A 19533-nucleotide genomic window follows, 5' to 3' on the forward strand; every position below is an offset into this window, starting at 1 on the left:
TCTGCACATTCCTTTTTTGTTCAGAAAGTACCCCAAACTGTGTATCATCTCTCTAGATCCTTAATTTGCCTATTCTTCTCATCTGTGGCTTATTGGTATAGTTGAATTACATTCCGTTTTGCTAATACAAGTTTTAAGATTGCAGCAACTTCATCTTTTAGTTATCAGAAGGAAGCTGAAGGTTTTCAGATGGCTCAGCGAGAACTGGGTGGTTTGCAGTCCAGATTATTTGGAGGAAACAACAGCTGTAGTTTCCCAATATTTTTGAATTGGCTCTTTTGTCTGTTGGAGGATTTAACCAAGAGGGTTTCAGTGATCTGGTTCACAGCTTGGCCTACAAGCATCTTTGGCAGCACAACCAAATGGACAGGGACAAGCAGCCAAACAGGAGACGTCTTTAGTTGACTTCACTACTGGAGAACCTATTTTAGGACTCTACGCTAGAGCCTTTTGTGACAGGGAATAAATACAATTTCTTTCTCTCCTTTGTTCGGGACACTGGGGAGGTAATTTTAAATGAGCTGGTATAAGCTCCCAGCGATCGTCTGTCCTACTTCAGCTTAACTCGCGATCTGCTACAGCATCCAACAACTGCAAACAAGAAGTTATCCAGATTCGTTTACTAAGACGGTACGCAGCAGAACAAAACAATTTCCTTCAAATAACCCTTATGCATCCAAGCAAGCATACAATAGATATAAACAGGCCGGTTCGTGGTTTTCACAGCTATTGTTCATGTTCTCAGAGCTGTTTGTAGGCTGACATCAGTCTTGCTGGTTTTTAACCTTCCTAAGGATCCTGAGCATACAGATCCAGGTGTGGGCATAATTAAGCAGGTGTCGTCTCCCACGGACATCATGGTAGTGCATATTTCCAGCCATACCAGCAGGATCCGGGTGCACAACCCTCTCCAGTTGGTCCTCCTGAAGCTTACATCCAGCCCTGCAAACTGAGCCGTGAAAAATCAGAAGAGTGGTTCATAATAAGGATATTCGGCACCATTATCTGTGCATTCCGCCCCACACCTCTGTCCTGTTCTGCTGCGTGGACTGGTGATCCTGCCCTGTTCCTCTTTCCCATACTCTCTCAGCGTACCTCAGCAGGCACAGGCTGCATATCCAAGACTTTAATGAAGAGCAAGGGTACGGCGGGAACGTCACACTGCCTCTTTCTGTGAACGATCGAAGTCTTGATTTTTTTCTCTGGACAACAAAAGAAAACCTCAAAAAGAGAAAAATGGACGCCAGCCAAGAAACGGGGCGGGGGAAGATGTTTATGGGTGTTGGCAAATCTACTGTGCAGCTTTCCCATGTTATAAACTACATCACTGTCTGCGAACCCGGGGAAGATACAGATACTCGGTCTGCAGACCGAGATGATAGGAGACTTGCCTGTTACGTCCCCCACGAACCCGAATTCCTGCTTCTCCGCTAAAACCGTGTAGTTTAAGGTGTTTTATTCAGCACGGTTCAGGATCATCCCGGAACGAAGCTCTGACTAAAGCAGTAACGCGCTGCACGGCAGGGCTTCAAGGCTCCGACGAAATTAAAATAAAGATTCGTAGGCCGTGAGCAACAACCCTGGTCGGTGTAAGGGAGTGGGGGAAGGGGAGCATGTGGTTTGGGGTACGTTTCACCAAATGTTAAATCCCACCGAATATTTCACTCGTCTCCAGCGTGAGATCACGACACGACTCCTCTGTAATGAATTCTTTATCTTGGCAGCTCTCCTGCTTTCTCCCCAAGCCTGCCTCCCTCTCCCCTCCCGCTCCCCGTCACATCTGGTAGTATTTGGAGAGCGGTTTTCGGCCGGGGAGCGGGCCCGCCCGCCTTCCCGCCTTCCCTCACACACCTGTCCGCTTTCCCGCCTCAAGCCCGGCGGCTCCGTGAGGCGAGTAAAGCCGCCGACCGCGGAGCTTCCCCTCCCCGCCGGCCGCAGGCACGTCCCACACGACCGGCCCCGGCCGGAAAGCCCCGTCGCTAAGGAGCGGAGGCGTGAAGCCGTTTTTTATCCGCCATGGGCCCGAAACGGTTCAAGAGCGGCGGGGTGGCCTCGGCGGGGGCCGCGGACAAGAGCTGGGAGGCCGCGCTGGTGGCTGCCCGCCTCCAGGAGGTGAAGGCAGCCGTGGGGGGGTGGCGGGGCGGGCGGTCCCGGGAGCTGAAGGGGTGAAGGGGGGGGACGACGACGACGGGGGTCCCGGCCTGAGGAGCGGCCCCGGTGGTCGCAGGTTGTCCCCCGCCGGGTCCCCAGGGTCGGCCCGGGGAGGGCGGTGGGTCGGCCCGGTGGGCGGCGGAGCTGCTCCCCCTTTGCCCCCCGGGGCCACGGAGCCCAGCGGGTTTCTTGCTTTTCCTCCTCGGCACTTTTTTTTTTTTTTTTTTTTTGGGGGGGGGGGGGGGGGGCTCTGGGTGCCAAATTTCGGCCCGGGAGTGAGCTTTTTATAAACTGCTGAACCACGAGGTTTGATGGAGGTGCTGACACAGCATTAGCTGTGGCGTTGAAAATGTGAGGCTGTAATTTTCCTGCTTGAGTGTGTGCAGCTAAAAGGCACTTTTTTTTTCTTTTTTCTTTTACAGCGTGTGAGGATCTAAAGGCATATTTAGCTTTCCAGGTTCTATGTAAGCAATGTAATTCTAATAAATCTTGACTTGCAAGAGAGAATTTGGTTTCAAAATAGGGTAGTAGTTTAGCAAACAATAATATTTGTCTAGCATGTGTTTATCTAGCGCTGCTTCTGCAAGTGAGACAAACGACTGCCATGGCTTCCTTGTTTGGTGGGTTTCTGTTGTGCCCTATTAAAAATGTTTTTAATTTTTTGGTGGTTTTTGGTGGTTGTTGCTGGGTTTGGGGTTGCTTTTTTTTTTTCTCCCCCAATATGCCAGCAGTTCTGGTTAAGTATGAGGACTTTTGAATTCAGGTGGAGGCTTTTAAACTGGCTAATTAGTTTTCCCAAAAATGCCACAGATGTCCAAAAGTCTCTTAAATACTTACTTGCTTTTACTTTTATTACTTGGTAGTAACCATATAGTACAAGTTTAGCCAAACCAAATCACTTTTTGAAGTAAGGTGCTCGGCTAAGGCTGCTGTTTTCCATTTTTCCCTAGAACGTAGATTTTTCAGTAGAGTTCAAAGGTGCTTGAGCCTTTTCCCCACTCCTGAATCTCGCCACTACTCCAGGAGAACCTCCCTGAAGCATGAGAAGGGGGTAGAGGTTCAGTCTCCATCACCTACTCGGCTTCTGACCTTTCTCCTGCACTTACTAGCAAGGTGCCAATTAGCGATTGATTTTTTTTTTTTATGGTGGTGTTTATTGTGGTTGTGGATATTGTCCAGTGAATTCACTGAACAAAGTGCTTTGTTCTGCTGCTTCTACATGTAATTTATTACATTTGTTAAATGCAAACCATTGTATTGAAGTATTTTAAAAGGTAGGAAGTAAAATGCTCAAAATTTAGGAAATGCCAGAATTAGGATTATTCAGGACCACACATTGAGGCAGATGGAAAGAAATGTTGAATATGTTCACTGAATGGGGCGAGAATTCTGTAGGAAGAAATATGTGATCACCTAATTAAAGATTATCTTAATGCCTATACCCATGGGCACTGAATTAAGATTCCTTGATTCCTTAATTCTGGTATTGTCCAACTGTTTTTTGTTCCAGTTAAGCCAATTCCACTTTCTCCGTCTTGTTGTTAGCAGGCAGGGCCTTGGGAACTTGGGAAAAACTGTCTCCCTGCTGTGGTCAACTTGAACATAAGCTTCTGTGATGCTGGGCAGCCGCTGAGATTTCTTATTGCAGGAAAATTCTTATTCAGCTCTTGCAGTCATGGGCAGGAGCATACTCGGTGCAAAACTGTCAAATGCCAACAAATCTCTTCTGAGCATGCGTGAATCAAGATTCATCAAGTATGGCCAAATGTGGCTATACTTCATATAAATAAACATGCTCTGTAAAAGCACATCTTTGAGACAAGTATGGCTGTGCTGCCAAACTTAATTCCTTCCTCTTGAACATGGAGGGAATGGGATAGCTTAATTACTTAATCACATAGGGTTTTTTTATTAAAGGATAAACATGATTTTTAAAAACTGGATCTCATTCTGCAAATAGCCTAACCACGCTATCCCTCCCCACCCCCCCAGTAATCTTATAGCATACAAGATTTAAACTTGAATATATAAAGGTCAGGAACTGAAAGCATCCTGTAAAAGAGAGTGTTGAGCAACTTTAATTCTAAGTGTCACCAGAGCAGACACGGTCCACAAAATTATTTCTTATTCCTCAGTGTTGTATGTGATACACCATATGAATCTGAAATTATTTGGGAGATGACAGGAACTCCTATCAATTAAATAAATTTCTCTCCTTATAATTAATGTATAAAGAATTTTTAAATCTTTTACTTGTATCAATTTAGAGAATATTCTTTCCCTTTAGTGGAGTCAAAGGGAATTTACTAGAACTGGTTTTAAATTGTACCAGATAGACTTGAGCAATGAAATTTCATGTTTTAATGTGTGTTTATGACTTACAATATTTTATTAGTCTGATCTATGAAAAGGAATCATTTTACCAGTGGTGTTAAGATTTTATGGACGGTATGCTAACTAAAATATGATTTAAATGGTATTTACTAACCAAATAATTGCTTTTACTAAACACACTGTGAAAACTGGCAAACAGACAACTTAAAAGCATGTACAGAGGAAATATGGATTTTGCAGAGCCTCACATTATAGTTTATATGCATCTTTTTTGTTTCTAATGTGCTACACAGAAGAACATGGAGCTGCCAGTTGTATTTGCCTTCAGATGTTTATCAAGATATTTTGACTGGGTTCACTGCAGAATTAAATTACAAAACATAAATTAAGATTCTTAGTTTTAAACTTTGCATGCTTTAAGTAGTTTAAGAGCAATATTTGCCAAGTGAAAGGTGAATTCTGGGCAAATACAGCCCTTAACAATTGAGATAATTGTTATCTATTATATCTCCTTATTAGCTAGTATAACAGTATAGCAACTGGAAGCCACGTTCTGCTCTGACTTACCATCTGTATGGTTTCTCTCATTTTATTGGCGTTTTAGGGCCTGAAAATTGAACTGGAATTAAAGCTTGTAAAACCACTAAAAATGTTCTGAATAGGATGGCTCCACTTTGGATTACTATTCATACTGCTTCCTCTTTGGAGAGGAATTAACTTTGAATTGAGCTTTGATACTCTCTAACCTGCCCAGATTATACAGCAAAAGCTCAGGCTCTTAAAATCAGAATCCATTAGTAATATGGGTGTGTGTCAATCAGCAGACAATGAAAGTGGACTTGCAGATTACTTAGCAGTGATGCCCTACACAGTCACTACATTAGGGCTACAAAATTGCTGATGAGCAACCTTTCTCAGTAACACCAGCTGTATTTACTGATTTAGAAGCTCCCTCACTGTTGAAAGTGGAGTGCTAGAGGTAATATCACTCAAAGTCTTCATAAATCAGTAATAAATCTCATTATTTCTGAGGCATTACTAAAAAATCAGGAGATTAAAGAACCTTTGCTGTTTGATGCTCAAATGTTTGGAGTTTAAGTTTTCAAATGTTTCTCTTCAGCCATTACAGTCAAATTTGAAATTGTGCTGTAATGAACATACTAGTTGTGGTCCTAAGGAGAGGGGAAAAAAAACCAAACAAACAAAAAAAAACCAAACCAAAAATAACCAATAAAAAACCCCAACCAACCAAAAAAAAACATTAAATACCACAAGAATAAGTGATGATGCAAAACGACAGACACTTAGATTGCCTGGAATTGGTGGGTAGGCGGGGAGCGGCGTGAGATGGCTGCTTGATGCTTTTCCTGGCCAAAGAGATCTAGAAACTGGTACTGCAAAAATAAACAGTATACCTGACTTGTTCAAATGTCTTCTCTAGAACAGCTGCCCTTTTGTGTCTAGGAAATGAAGCAGAGAAAACAAGGTATGTTTAAAAAGGAAACAAAATTTTGTGAGCTACATCTGCTTTTTTCTTCAGTGTGAATTGAAGTTAGAGATTTTTTTAACATACCTATGCTATTCCAATAGTACTGTGGCAAATGAGATATGTAGGCTATGTGTACTGGTTTTTAACAGTTGGAAAAAATCACATTGTAGAGGGACACAGTGCAGGCTTGAGAACAAAATCAGGGGAAGATGAAACACCCTTCTGTGTTTTGTGAAAACAAGATTTTTGGAAAGCTGCTAGCTGCTTACGTGGAGCTTTCAGAGTTAGGTGGATCTTGCTAGGGTTGGAGCGGCTGCACCTGAGGGAAATACAAGCTTCCCACAGAGATGGTTATTTCTAACACCGAGAGAGACTTTGGTGCGTTTCAACTCTTGACACGGCCAAGAGTTTTAAAATTGGGGTTTGGGGGCAGTGTCATTTGTGACAATGATTGTCACTGGATGTTTTCCAGTGAGAGTGGTCTGGCCTCCCCTTAATTTGAGCTTGTTTCACATTATTTAGGGAGTATTCAGTTACCAATGCTACATTTCCAGCTTCAATTTTTTTTTTTCTTTTCATTCATGTTTGAATCGGCATTGTTGCTTCTGTGGGCTATCTACTCCCTGCATTTTGGTCGTCTTTGTTCACAGTATGTAGTGCTTGCATTATACTCACAATGGCAGCCTCCCTAGACTGTTTCCATGCTTTTCCAGTGGTTATTTTTATGGTTTTCTCTATCCTGTTCTTTAAGCTGGGAACCTCATTTGAGGTAGCCTTAGGGTCACTAATCTGTCCTCTTTCAGATCCTTTCTCAGGTCTCACTTCTACAATAACATTTGAAAGAATTAAACTAAGTGGAGGAGCAGTTGTATATTGAGGGAGAAAATATTTTTAAAGTAACCATATACATTTTACTGCTTTTCCTTCTCATTTTTATGTTGTGATTTTAGGTGGTGAGCTGTAGAAGCAGGGTCTGTTTCTTCTCTATCCTTTCAGTGCCTTGAACATTAAGGATACTGTTACAGTATTGATGATATAAGGGCAATATTGCAAAAATAATGGATTTTGAAGGTCAGAAAAGAGCATATACTAATGCTGCACATTCGCTGTCCTTATTGACTTAAGTTGCTGTTCTCGAGGTTCAGCTTTTCTGAAAAATCTTCAAGGGCTTCAAAATTGGTCAGTCTAGAAATAGATGACATGCTATTAATGGCTCTGGGAATTGTGGATCATTATTGGCTCTTAAAGTGTGTGTAGCTCTTTCTGGTATTTAACTAGCTCCGATTCCTAGGTATTGCACCTTTTTTACAAAAGGAATATTTTTTCCTTCATTTTGCAGCTAGGGAGGTATGGGCTATCTCTAACACTGTTTAAATTTTTACGCAAAAGACCTCGTATTGAGTTGCATATACTTCTGTATAATTGTTAGGTGGGTTTATAATTTTCACTACCAGTTATCTTGTAGAGGCTCATTCCTTGTATTTTATTTTTAATATATTAGCCAGTATTTTGCCTATCCTATAAATATTCTCATAGCTGTTCTGTGGAGAAGCTTTGGCAGCTTGTTTCTTTGAAGCAGAGAATTTAGAGGAGGGAGAAGATGTGGCACAGTGATGTCAAGAGCATACGTTTTGCTGAGGACATACGTTTTTCTGAGAATGTTTGTGTTTGGATAAATCCTAAGTTTTTTGAAAAATTCATTTTTCACAAGCAGGACTTACCCGATGTTTTGCTTTAAGTCTGAAAGTGCCTGGGAAGTATTAGAGGGGCTAGAGAATAAGGATTTGGAGAAGGAATCTGAGGATGGAGAAAGCTGGAAGTAGGATCAGATAATGCAACTAGGGACTAGCTGGACAAGGAGACTGAGGACGAGAGATAGGGGAGGAAGTTACAGATGTGGGAAGCATTAGGAGAAGTGGTGGAACTCATATGAGGAGCGAAGAGTGGAAATGGAAGGAGAAATGAGCTAGGGACAGTTGTGACCAAGGGGTGGAAAGATCAAGAAGAGACAGGACTACAAGGAAGAGAGGTTTCAGAGATATCTTTGTTGCAGAATGATGCTAATCAGTGCTAAGCAGGTTTAATTTGTGGGCACCAAGATACCAGCATGTTTTATGGAGGAACTTAAGAAGGCATAAGGCAGAGGTTTTGGGACTCTAATGGAGATTTCTTCACATACCTGAAGAACTGTAGGAAGGTGTGCGAGCAGGCTCTATATTGCTGCTCACATCTAGAGTAGATCCTGACATTCCTGAGTCTTGCTGCTCTTGTGCTGTCAGCATCTGTCTGTGAGAATTACTGGACCTCCTTCCCCTCTTTTGGTGGTCCTCACCGAAGTGGACAGCATAGTGATACCAGTTGCTCCATTAGCTCACATCACAGGCGGATGGTTGTTCCAAAGGCTCCGTCTCTGCTGGTGAGCGCTGGGAACATCAGGATGCTGTCTCATGAGGGCATTTCAGTCTCAATTCTGAAAGCCTAGGAAATGATGCATTTGCGTATTGCATAAGTATGGACATCTAAATGCTCTCTGTTCAAAGAACGGTAAAGATTTTGTGTCCAAGTCTTGGCAGCTATACAGTGACAACTTTTAACTTGAATTCAGATTAACTGCAAGTTCTGTGTGCATGTTTCGATGATAATATTGGAATACCTAGCTCTTTCATAGTGCTGTGCACCGGTGGCTATCTTGGCAGCTTTAGGCAGGAGGAGGTATTGTCCCCTGTCTTTACCCCAGCTAGAAGGGAAAAAGAAATTCAGACTACTTGGTGCGGTCCCCACACAGGCCATTGCTGCTGCTGCTTCTCCGTTGAGTAGTGCCTGCTGCCCCAGGTCAGCTGGACACTCTCATAAATTCCATCATGTTTGCATTCTCCTAGAGCATCAGTGATAAGCTTGCACTCTCCTGCATTTTATAATTTTAAAAACTTGAGGTTTATTTTGTGCTGCTATAAAGCATCAAGGAAGTTTATGATGTGTGGAACTGTAGGGACCCTTTTGGATTAGGTGTCTGCTCTGTAGCTACTTGCAGTTTCAGAAGACTACACTTAGTGACCTAGGTAATCTTTCCATTTTTTTTGTTTCCCTGAATAGTCTGTGGTTAAAAAAATGGGGCATGTATGTATAATCACATCGTGCTATATTCATGTGATGTTATGCTTTGTTACCTTAAGAGTATGACAAACTGTTTCCCTCCATGCAAGCATTTACTAGTTTGAAACTTAGGTCAACTGTTGCTTTCTCCCATCCCAAGTCATCAGTTACTCAAACTGCAAACATTTAGGTAGGCTTTTTTTCAGCTAAGAGAGGGAACAAATTAAGAAGGGTACAGTAAAACTGGAAGAAGAAACTTTTCCTTTTACCATTTATATCTAACTTTTTTTGGAACGGTCCTTTCCCTTACTTTGCCATCAACTCAGGTTTTGTTCCTCTTTTCCACAAGGACTTTGTACATAATATACACGTATGAAAATATTTCCATCAAAATTGTGAAGTTACAAACCTCTCCTAAATTTGTCTTTAAAATCTTTCCCAGCTGTGATACACACTGGACGGGTATGTGGCTCTGCTTAGCCTGGTCCTCATTAGCGTGACCATGTCTTGGGACCGCCTTGATGTCAGTGAAGGTCTTCCCATATTTACCTTTATGCAGTTTTATTGATATCCTTGCAGTTTACACATGCAGATGTGCAGTGAAAAAAAAATGGTGATTCCTCAAGAGTGTACAGCACAACCATTGGAAATGCTTATGGCCCAGGCACCACTGGTGCTGATAGAGAATACTCTGGAGTGGGATGTAGATGTGCTGGAGATAGCCACTGGCTTTCTGAAAGGGATCCCAGTAGGTTAAAGCAGAAGAAGTGGGAAAGAAGAGTAACCAGTAAAAGTTGCTTGAATGACATCATTTTGAAGCTTTCATGGATGTGTGTCACTAAATAATGTCTTCCAATCTTCTCTTGTTCTGCGTTTCTTTAATGCTGAAATCAGATGATTTTTTTTTTTCATAAAAATGTGTATTTTACTGCAAACGTTTGAAAACTGCTAGTGTTTTTCATTTGTCAATATTTAATGAAATATAACTTACCATCAGTAAATAATTTTTCTTGGTTCAGAATACCTAGTGAAACCGTGTAAGAACCATGATATGCATAAATATACCCTCATAAAACATCATACAAATAATGCTACAATTTTCAGAAAATAGTATCTGGGCATTATCTAATTTGCGGGATGAGGGAGCTGAAATTTGGTTTTTTTTTTCTACAGCAAATGATCACAATAATACATGTATTCCAAATTCAATTCTTGTTTGCTTACTGATATGTCAAATCTGCAAATGACATTTAAAAGTTACTTTATCTGTGTGTGATGCTAATGCACCGTTTGCCTGCCAGGAGGTTTGTCGAGGTTGTTAGTAGGCATTTGTGTTTTCCGTAGCATAATGCTGCCACCTGATGGCAGAAGGAATTGGGACAAAGTAGTATGTGCTTTTTCGGGTTCTACAGTTTATTTCAGGGTGATTAATACAGTGATGTTTAATATGTCTTAAAGGGACTAACCACCTCTGCAGGATTACTCCTTGAAACTGCAGAGAAGCACTTTTGTTTGCTTCAGTTTTAATACCTTAAATGTTTTCTTTTGGAAAGTAGGATAAATGGAAGCCTAGCATCGCTTTCGTTGTTGGGACCAACGTTGAGGATGAAATCCACACCAAGGCCCTGTCTCTTGCTGTGCAGGTGCCACAGCGGAAGCTCTTCAGCATGATAACACGTGAAGACATTTTCAGACAGGTATTCCAAGAAAGGAACATTTAATAACAAACCAAACCCTAGATCTCCCTTCTAGATACTAACTTCTTTGGTAACTATAAATTTTGTATTCAGCTGAATTACTCTGTGGAAGTCTTAAAAATTCCACTAAATGGAAAAAGAAAAGCTTTTCCGTTTTTATGTATAAGCTGGTCTGCTCCCTGTAAATAGTGAGCTTTTGTTACAGACTTTTCTTCGAGGTGCTGATCACAAAAGCTCCTTCCCTAAGGTACAGGAGTACCGTAAGATGGTTTCTCACTGTTTTAGAGTGTGAGTGTAATGTTTGCAGAAGGGAATAATGGGTAAAATAATTTGTGTAAACTTAAAATCTTCTCACAGTAGAATGCCTTATTTCCTTGCAGATCAGAGAATCTGGAAATCAAAAGGGAAAAAAGGTTAAGGATGTGCCTATGTTCTGTGAGGTAGGTTAAAACATGTATTGCAGAGTCAGTGCTCTTTTACACTGAAGTAAGTACAGCTGCATGATTGTGTTATGCATACCTGGGTAAATGCAAATCTATTGGATGAAGCTGGTAAAACCACTCAATACTTAAACTGCTTTCTTTTTGTGATACCAAGTTGGACTGCTAATTAAGTGAGGATCAAGATGTCTTTTTAGGGATATGAGTTTTATTATGTTAAGAATATGTTGTGTGGTGATATTTTGATGGTGGGTGTCACAAATTACAGAAAAATTATTAGAGTCTGCTCTGTCAGATGCTCCCAGTAATTTAGAGACTTATACCTTCATTTATGGGAATGCAGTCCCATAAACAAAAGGCCATCTCTGTGTGCTAGCATCCATTATAGTCTCAGTTTGATGTTAAATTCTAACCTGGTTCGTCTAATGGCATACGTCAGCGGGGTTAGGAATCATGCTTAGTACAAAGAGTACTTCCTCCTACCTTGTTAATGTTTTACTTACAGCTTGTGAGAGGTTATAAAATCCTGTGATTAATTAGAAGATTGTTTAAAATTTTCTCAGGTAGAGTTTTATGGCCCTACAGACCTGGAGCATAAAGAATTTTGGATCCCTCTAAAAAGATCTTGTTTGCATTTTAGTTCTGCAATGACTAATAAACTTTTTATGTGTCTCAGGTTTTGGTGGACTTTATAACAGGTCTTTTTAGTTGCAGTCTGTTTTTCAGTAATGCCAGACTACTATCTGAACAAGTCCCTTTGGAATTATTTACCACTGACATGACTGTGAATTTTATGCAATTAACCCTCTTCGTTTAGGACTAGCCTCCCAGGCAAACTCACCCTTGTATTACCTGGTATGTAAAACCTCTTCAGTCCTACTGACAGAAGGATTTTGAAGTCTAGCTCTAAGCAGAAGCTTTGTATGATACCTGTATTTAATTACTAAGAGCAATTTTCCTTGTGAAGTGGATACTTATTAAATTCCAGCTGTCAGTGCTGTGTCTCATTAGCTACTTACTTTACTCCTCAAAGACATTTTTTTCCTCTCCTTCTTTAACAGAGAATATAAAATGCCTGTTCTGACCTTTTGCTTGGACTCAGTTTCCGTTCTGGCTGTAGCAAATTAAAAGATTGATCATGTTGCCACAAGCATTAAGATCCTGCCTCTCTGGGCAGAATTTACTCCTGAGCGTTCACTTAAAGCCCATGTGCGGTTTGTGCATTCAAAGCTTTCACTGCAGTAAGGATAAACAAGTACGAGGTTAGCACAGAACACAGGGTTGTGAAATGTTCTGAGGAACATTTCTGTCTTCACTGCATACGGTTCTCTTCTCTGTGGTAGGATTCAACACACTGGCATTTCCACAAGTGCATATTCATTTCTAGGGAGACTGTAAATGAGATTCCTGATGTTTAATGCTCTTTGAACATATGACATGTACATGTGTATCAATTTGAGACTGATGACATGCATAGTAATGTGGTTATTAATGTTATTAACATTTTTACCCATGTCATTGGTCTTGCATGCTGCTTCTACTGAAATGCAGGGGTTTTTAATAATCAGTGCAGCAGTCTGCAGTGCTTACAAGTCAAGAAACTTTAACAAACTGCTCTTGGTATATTGCAAGCTAATCATGTATCATATTAAAATAATCCCTGTTGTCTATTCTAAATTATTTCCCTTCAGGGTTTCTCTGATCTTACTGTGTTGCATTTCATATCACTCTTATTGTACAAAGTGAAGAGGATCAGGGCAGGGTTTACGAATATGTAGCTAAAAGATTTCAAATCCAGGAGAATTAGGTGTCTAACACCTTTTCTGTCTCTTAAGTGATTTGATGGGAGTAGGAGTCCTGACTGGTAATTTGGTGCTAATTCCAGCACTTAATTAAATAATGTTAGGCTGAGTCTCTCATAAAGATGCTGTGGAAATGATTTTTTTTTTCTTCCTATATGGAAGGGAAAATGTTACACTTCCTGTAAAATATCAACAGATTTTGTAATAAATCAGATTAATTTATCATGTACAGTTTTTCCAATAGACAAGACCTAAAACTACAGTATGTTTGAATAAAATATATGCATTTTATAAGCGAGGTATGTGTCTGTTATCGTTTATGTACCTGTTTCATCAGCTTTCTATTAAGGTTGGTAAAATCATGTGTAATTAAGGTGCTTTACCACTACAAAATATGATAGTGTTTTAGTTTCCAAACTTTGAATTTTGGAAATCTATTCAAGCCTATATTTTCCATACTAGATTTGTTCATGAGGCTGATTTTTTTTTTTTTTTTTTTTTTTTTTTTTTTTCCCTTCTTGAAAATTCTGGTGAGATTGAGTTCAGGGCTGTGTGGATGGAAGGATTTTTTTTATATTTCTTTTTCTTGTAAGAGTTGTTTTCCAGTTTTGTTGGACTCACTGGGACAGGGTCAGGAAATTTGCCTTTATGTTACCCAGGAAATTTTGAGAAGGAATCTTGTCCCATACTCATAAAGGAACAAGCTGGAGCTGGGGAGTAGTACCATGGTGAGAAAAGACTGTGAAAGAAGATGGAGCCTCATGTGGCCCCTTCATGTGAGAAGACTGGAAGTAGATAGATGGCGTTGCTGAAAATGGACAGTTGAGTAAGGGACGCGGCCGTGAGAGGGAGAGAGAGATGGAAGGGAGAGAAATGAAGGGAGAGAAATGTGGAACAATTTTGTGGTTCTCTCGGATAAGCTGAGATGCTTGGGTCGTGGAAAGATGAAAAAGGCACAAGTGACAGAGAAGAGAGCAGTTTTGTTTGGATGTGGATCCCCACTGCCTTCAAAATGTGTCCTTGTGCTTGTGAAGCCAGCAAAACTGAAGTCTTGTAACAGCAGCATCCTTCCATACTGCTCTGACTCGTCTCCAGGACAAGCCATCCTGTGTAATCAAACAGGCTTAATTGCAATTATAAATATTAATCTTTATTCCACTACCTGTCAAGAATTAATATATTAATTCTGGTTTCTCACAGCAAGGCTCCTACCTACAGTTGTCAAGCTGAAAAATATAATCAAATCAGGTGCCAAATCCAAATCATGGCCCATTCTCATCCTGGAATTCTGTGAGGCTGGAGCAGAATAAATCAGTTGTAAATAAGTATTTCCCAGCTGCTAATCACTGGATAGATAGCTACCTCTGCTGGCATCTCCGGCATTTTGAGGATGGGAGGCAGCATGAGCAGTGTGCACTGCACTCCAGAAATCCTCACTAGACTTATGGTTCCTTGAGGATGGGTATAGGTGAATACAAGTTGAAAAGCTCCTAGGCATGGCAGAATTATATATATATATAAAAAACCAAACCTAAGGAGTAAATTCATCTTCTGCTAGGCTCTGTATAGTGTGCTGTGGAGGAGTGGAAGCGTGCTTTCAGTAGAAAAGATGGGCACAACCCAGGGGAAGAGGCCAGTACACAAGTGGAGTGAAGCCTGTGATAGCAGCAAATCCCATAAGTTGCAGGGGGTGGAAGGAGGAGGTGGTTTGGAGAAGGCATTCCTATTGGAAAGGAAAAGGTAAATGGACTATCTGGGCTTTGGACCTCAAATGTAGAGGAAACATTTGGTGTAGTTGAGAGGAAAGCTTCCTGCAAGTGATTTTATTATTTTGGTTTTTTTATCCTGCACCCTGTCTTTAATGATGCCTTTTTTTTCTTCTCTTCACCTTTCCTTCCCCTGTGAGACACAGAGCTTTGAAAAGAAGAGTTTTCCTTCTCCCTTGATCTCTAGTAAAACTGACCCAATGCTCTCTGTGTTCTTCTCAGTCTAGGCTGGGAAGGGCTTGGTAAATGCCTGGTATTTTAGGTTTATGTTGTTACGGTTTACACTGTGCTGGCTTACCAGAGGATTTAAATAGGAGTTATGTCACTTCTCTGAGAGCTAACTTTTCTGGTCAGGTGTGAAAGCTTCAGACTTGTTTGTCAAGTGTAAGTACGATCTGGTTTCCCACGAGACCTTAGTGAATGCTGCAGAAATAAATATATATATACACACATGCACAAAATAAGATCACTAAATTGTTTTGATTCTTCTTTTTTGGTGAGAAAGGCTACTGACAAGAAAATTCCTGAACACTGTAGCCCAAGAGTTGAATTTCTTACCCACATTACTATCACCAGTTTGTTTTATGTTCTGTGAAATTAGTAGATAGATTTGATTGGCAGAAGAAACTATTGTGACCTGTGCTATAGGTCACAGTATTTTTTCCAAAAATAATTCATGTGCTGGAATTTTTAAAATCAAGATTGGATGTTTTTTTCTAAATGATTGAAAACAATTGAGAATCTGCTACAACTTAATTTGTTTCTGGGGAGGACCTTTCCTGATACTTTTATTATTATTATTATTATTATTATTGTGTCTTCTGGAGATCTTATAATTGAAGACTTTGTCAGTGATCTGGGAAAGACACAAACTTTTAAACAGAGCAGTCTCAATATGTTGTATGCTTCAGACCCCACAAGAAACTCACCTGTTTGATGATGACTCTTTGTTTATGATTGCATTTTCAGATCTGTCAGTTAATGAGTTTTAATCTTTGTCACTGCTTTCTAAATCAGTAGTCAAAGAATACTTAGGAAATTCTGCTTTTCACTATATCACCTTATCTGTTTCAACTAGAATTGCAGTCTTACCAGAGAAAGCTAGTGGTTTTTTGAAAAGGCCACCTTTTTTTTTTTTCCCAAAAAGAACAAAATTGAATTTGTAATAATTATTTTACCCTCCCTTTATTTGTTGTTCATTGAATCCTCCCTTAGGACATTAAGGAAATAATATCAGCCCCTCTGTTATTCTGCAATGATCAGCATTACACTGCCAGTACTTAAAATACTTATGTTATTCTAGTTTCCCTTTTTTAAGCGTTGGTGTGACATCAGCTTGCTTTCTTTACTTTAAATCTGCCCTTGTTCTCCAAGAGTCGGTTAAAGTCAATATTCATCATCTAAAGAGCTCCTCAGCTACCTGTTTTTAACGCTTCTTTGATTATAGTGTCCAGGTCTACTGGGTTTTGGTATGCTTAGCTTTAAAAGCTGCCTTTTTGCAACTTTCTATTGCTACAGTTGGAAATAACTGCTTATTAATGAAGTGATACAACCATGTTATCTGCTGGTTTTCCGAATATAGAGCAGAATAATCACTGATTAGCCCTACTTTTCCTGCATCTTTATGTTTCCATTTAATACCAGACCAGTGCCATGTTAATGATATTTTTTTCCCTGATACAGTTAAAAAAAAAAAATAAAAATCTTTTGTTGTCCTTATCTCTGCAGGCATCTGTTGTCTTTCTCTTATTTTTCTTGCTTTTCTTCCTTAAATCTGAAATAGTGAGGACTTTTAAATCAGGCTATCCGGGATCTTGATACCCATCTGATTGCACTGAATTATCTCTGTTTGATTCTTGCATGTGACAGGCAAGCAAACATTAGCTTGCACGTCAACATACTGGAACTGTTAGTATTTAAACAGAAGAGAATATAGAATTTTGATGACAAATTGTTCTGCTTCTTGCCATCGCTGGCTGAACACAGGACCTGTTTGATTCTCCTGTTGACTTGCTTCCAGATCTGCATGGCAAAGGGTTTTCATACAAAACCTCACTTTATTTACCTCCTTGCTAGCAGGGAAGTAGTATCAATGCAGATACTTCAAACTTCTGGACTGATAAAAGCAGGAGAAGTGCCAGTTTTACTGTCTGAGTCAAGATATGTAACAGCCAACCCATATCACCAGGCATATTGAGATATCAACCTAGTTGTGCCGTTTCCACAAACAAGCCAGAGACCCCCAAATTAAATCCTTCTACTGCCAAGCATAATATGCACAGTTTTGCTATTAAAATCCAGTTCAGTTGAGTGCTTGCATATTAATCTTAATTAGTTCATGCTTTGTACAGCTCATTTTGAGGACTAAAAGGTTATTGGTTAGAAATGGAATCTTGCATTGTTTTAAAATTATTTACATGGTACATGGGCTCTTTAGTTTGGTTTTTTTCTCTAAGATTGTGCTGTCAGAATCCTTGGGAAATTGTGTAATGTTCATAGTACTTCTTGCCTTAATAGGCAATAGGCTGTAGCAGAGACAGAAGGATCCTTGCGTTTTCTAGGTATGAGTGAGACAGATTTCTCTCCTGTCACTTCCAACACAAAATACATAACCCAAGATATTAAGAACTTTTGTAGGACAGTAAAACATAACAATCAACAAAGGTTGAAGGTTAAAAAAAATGAATTAATTTAGCCAGGAAGCAGTGGATTTAAAGCAGTCTTTAAGCATTTCTGTGAATTAATGCTTTGCTAGAAGGGTGTACAATGTAGACTTAAGAAGTTAGGGTTGTTGCTGGTAAGACTATTTGAAGTGCTGGTCATGGCATGATGTAAAGAGAAGGTCCACTTTAGATTGGAACTGAGCATGTAGTTCCTTGGATAGGTGCTCTTACTCTATTATGAAATTTTTTATATATATGTATATATTGTATTATATATCATTGTATGATACATAATTATACCATATATAGTTATGTAATAGATATATTTTAAATATATATTAAAAAGTCTGTGTGCATGTGCGTAATTATTCAAAACTATCTTCTATTACTTACCCCAATGGCATGAATTTTGTTCAAGAAACCAGTTAAGAATAGCTATTCTATTTCTAAATAAATTTTATGTCCTCTCTTCGGTAGGTCTTGAATACCTCATACCTTTCTATTATCTTATACCTTTCTAATGTCTTATGTCCCTTTTTTAGACTCTCTTATCATCTCTAACAATATCTTCATCCCTTTTTCTAAGTTCTCTCATCGTTGTCTCTAACAATATCTTCAGGAAAAAAAAGGGGGGAGAAGAGGGCAGCACTAGGGACAAGGAGTATGCGTTTATTTTGTGTTAAGGATGTTATAGTAAATTCCTAGGGCAGAAAAATCAAAAGGTTTGGTTTTAGCTTGATGAGAAAACAGAACTCTTAATGTCACAGACATAATGCTTATGGCAAGGAATATTTTCACCCAAGAAGTACAAGTTGTGTGGCATCTGGAGGAGAGCAAAGACTCGTTATAGCCAGGATATGTGTCACTGAAGAAAAAAGTTTCGGAAATAATGCTAGTCAGGAGTATTTTTAAGGAAGCCTTTTGGTTTCTTGTGGAAACATATAATTAAAGGTGACATTTTTGTGGAAGTGTATAGATTTTGACAAAATGCTATCAGAAAGATTGTGGTCAAGAATAGGCCTTCTCAAAAGTAGAGATAGTCACATTAAAACCCAACCTTCTCAGTCTAAAAATGTATATCAGTAGAATTCTATTTTGTAATAAAAGTTAGAAGATTTTGTTTTCATTCCACTGTGGAACAAAATTAATTTTAAAAGTTGTTGTAAAATGGAACAGCTCGGGAGCCAAAACTTTTCTGATGTCATTGTTTTGATGAGAGGGTTTGACAGTAGAAACAACTTTGGCAGCCGTGCTGAATGGTCAGAAGGATAGAAAGATTTAATTTTATTTTTCATTCCAGTACAGAGCAAAACAAATACTGCAGTCTTAAATGTCATAATAAAATGGAACAGTTCTCCAGTCACCCTTTGTCAAGTGCTGTTGTGTGCATGCAAGTTAAGACAATTTTATTGCAGAAGGACTTGGCCCTTACACTGTATAGATATGCAGAAGATTAATGTTCAAGAAACAGTTGGGAATTGTTGTTAAATGAAGATGCTTTTCAGGGAGGTACTGGCTCCAGGAAAGGGTAAGAGACTTTAAATCCTGCTGTGGGCACTACCTACTCATCTGTTGTCAACTCTGTTGTATCTGTTACCAAGCTCCTACCAGGTACATTGTAGTACAGAATATAGTATGTTTTGTAAATGATCCCAGTGCATGAGGTGGTACATTTACCTGAGATATTTATTGTCTTGTCTTCTGAGGAGAGTTTAACTGCTCTGCTTCCTGGGTCCAAGTATTTAGGTCAGTTTACTTAAAAGGATGTGAAGGAAAAAAATTGTTAGCTTAGGTTTAGCAAGTTTCACAACTCCCATTGGTCTTCAGCAATTTGTGAATATCAATATGAATGAGCCTTATGGAAGACTACCAGTGTCTGTGTATTAGCTGAGGGCAGATTTACCCCCATCTTTATCTCACAGGAGACCGTTACAAGCAATTCAGTTTGCTGCCAACTGAATAGGGACAATTTATGTCTGTGCCAAACTATTCCAAACAGACACTGTCACACCCCAGGCCACAAATCTTTGGCATCTTTGGATGAACTGCAAACTTGGGTTATCCACATTCCTCCTAGATAATGTTAAGGTATTCCAAG

At 39.6% G+C, this 19533-nt stretch overlaps 1 protein-coding gene and 1 long non-coding RNA gene across 3 annotated transcripts in view; one reads left to right on the forward strand and one right to left on the reverse strand.

The window, feature by feature from the left end:
• Nucleotides 1–604: 604 nt before the first annotated feature.
• Nucleotides 605–2060, reverse strand: LOC115343852. Its single transcript, XR_003924300.1, has 3 exons — nucleotides 1852–2060; nucleotides 1096–1202; nucleotides 605–949 (listed from the first exon to the last, which is right to left on the reverse strand). It is a non-coding gene; the product is annotated as an uncharacterized LOC115343852 (long non-coding RNA).
• The window catches only part of SPAG17 (sperm associated antigen 17), a 112486-nt gene continuing 94914 nt past the window's right edge, over nucleotides 1962–19533 (forward strand). For both annotated transcript variants that reach the window (XM_041124752.1, XM_030020378.1), the window contains exons 1-3: nucleotides 1962–2112; nucleotides 10624–10764; nucleotides 11145–11204. In XM_041124752.1, the coding sequence (XP_040980686.1) occupies nucleotides 2017–2112; nucleotides 10624–10764; nucleotides 11145–11204 (297 nt within the window). In that variant the 5' untranslated portion in view covers nucleotides 1962–2016. The remainder of the gene's footprint in view (nucleotides 2113–10623; nucleotides 10765–11144; nucleotides 11205–19533) is intronic.

This window comes from Aquila chrysaetos, chromosome 7 (genome assembly GCF_900496995.4).
Source record: "Aquila chrysaetos chrysaetos chromosome 7, bAquChr1.4, whole genome shotgun sequence".
NCBI lineage: Eukaryota > Metazoa > Chordata > Aves > Accipitriformes > Accipitridae > Aquila > Aquila chrysaetos.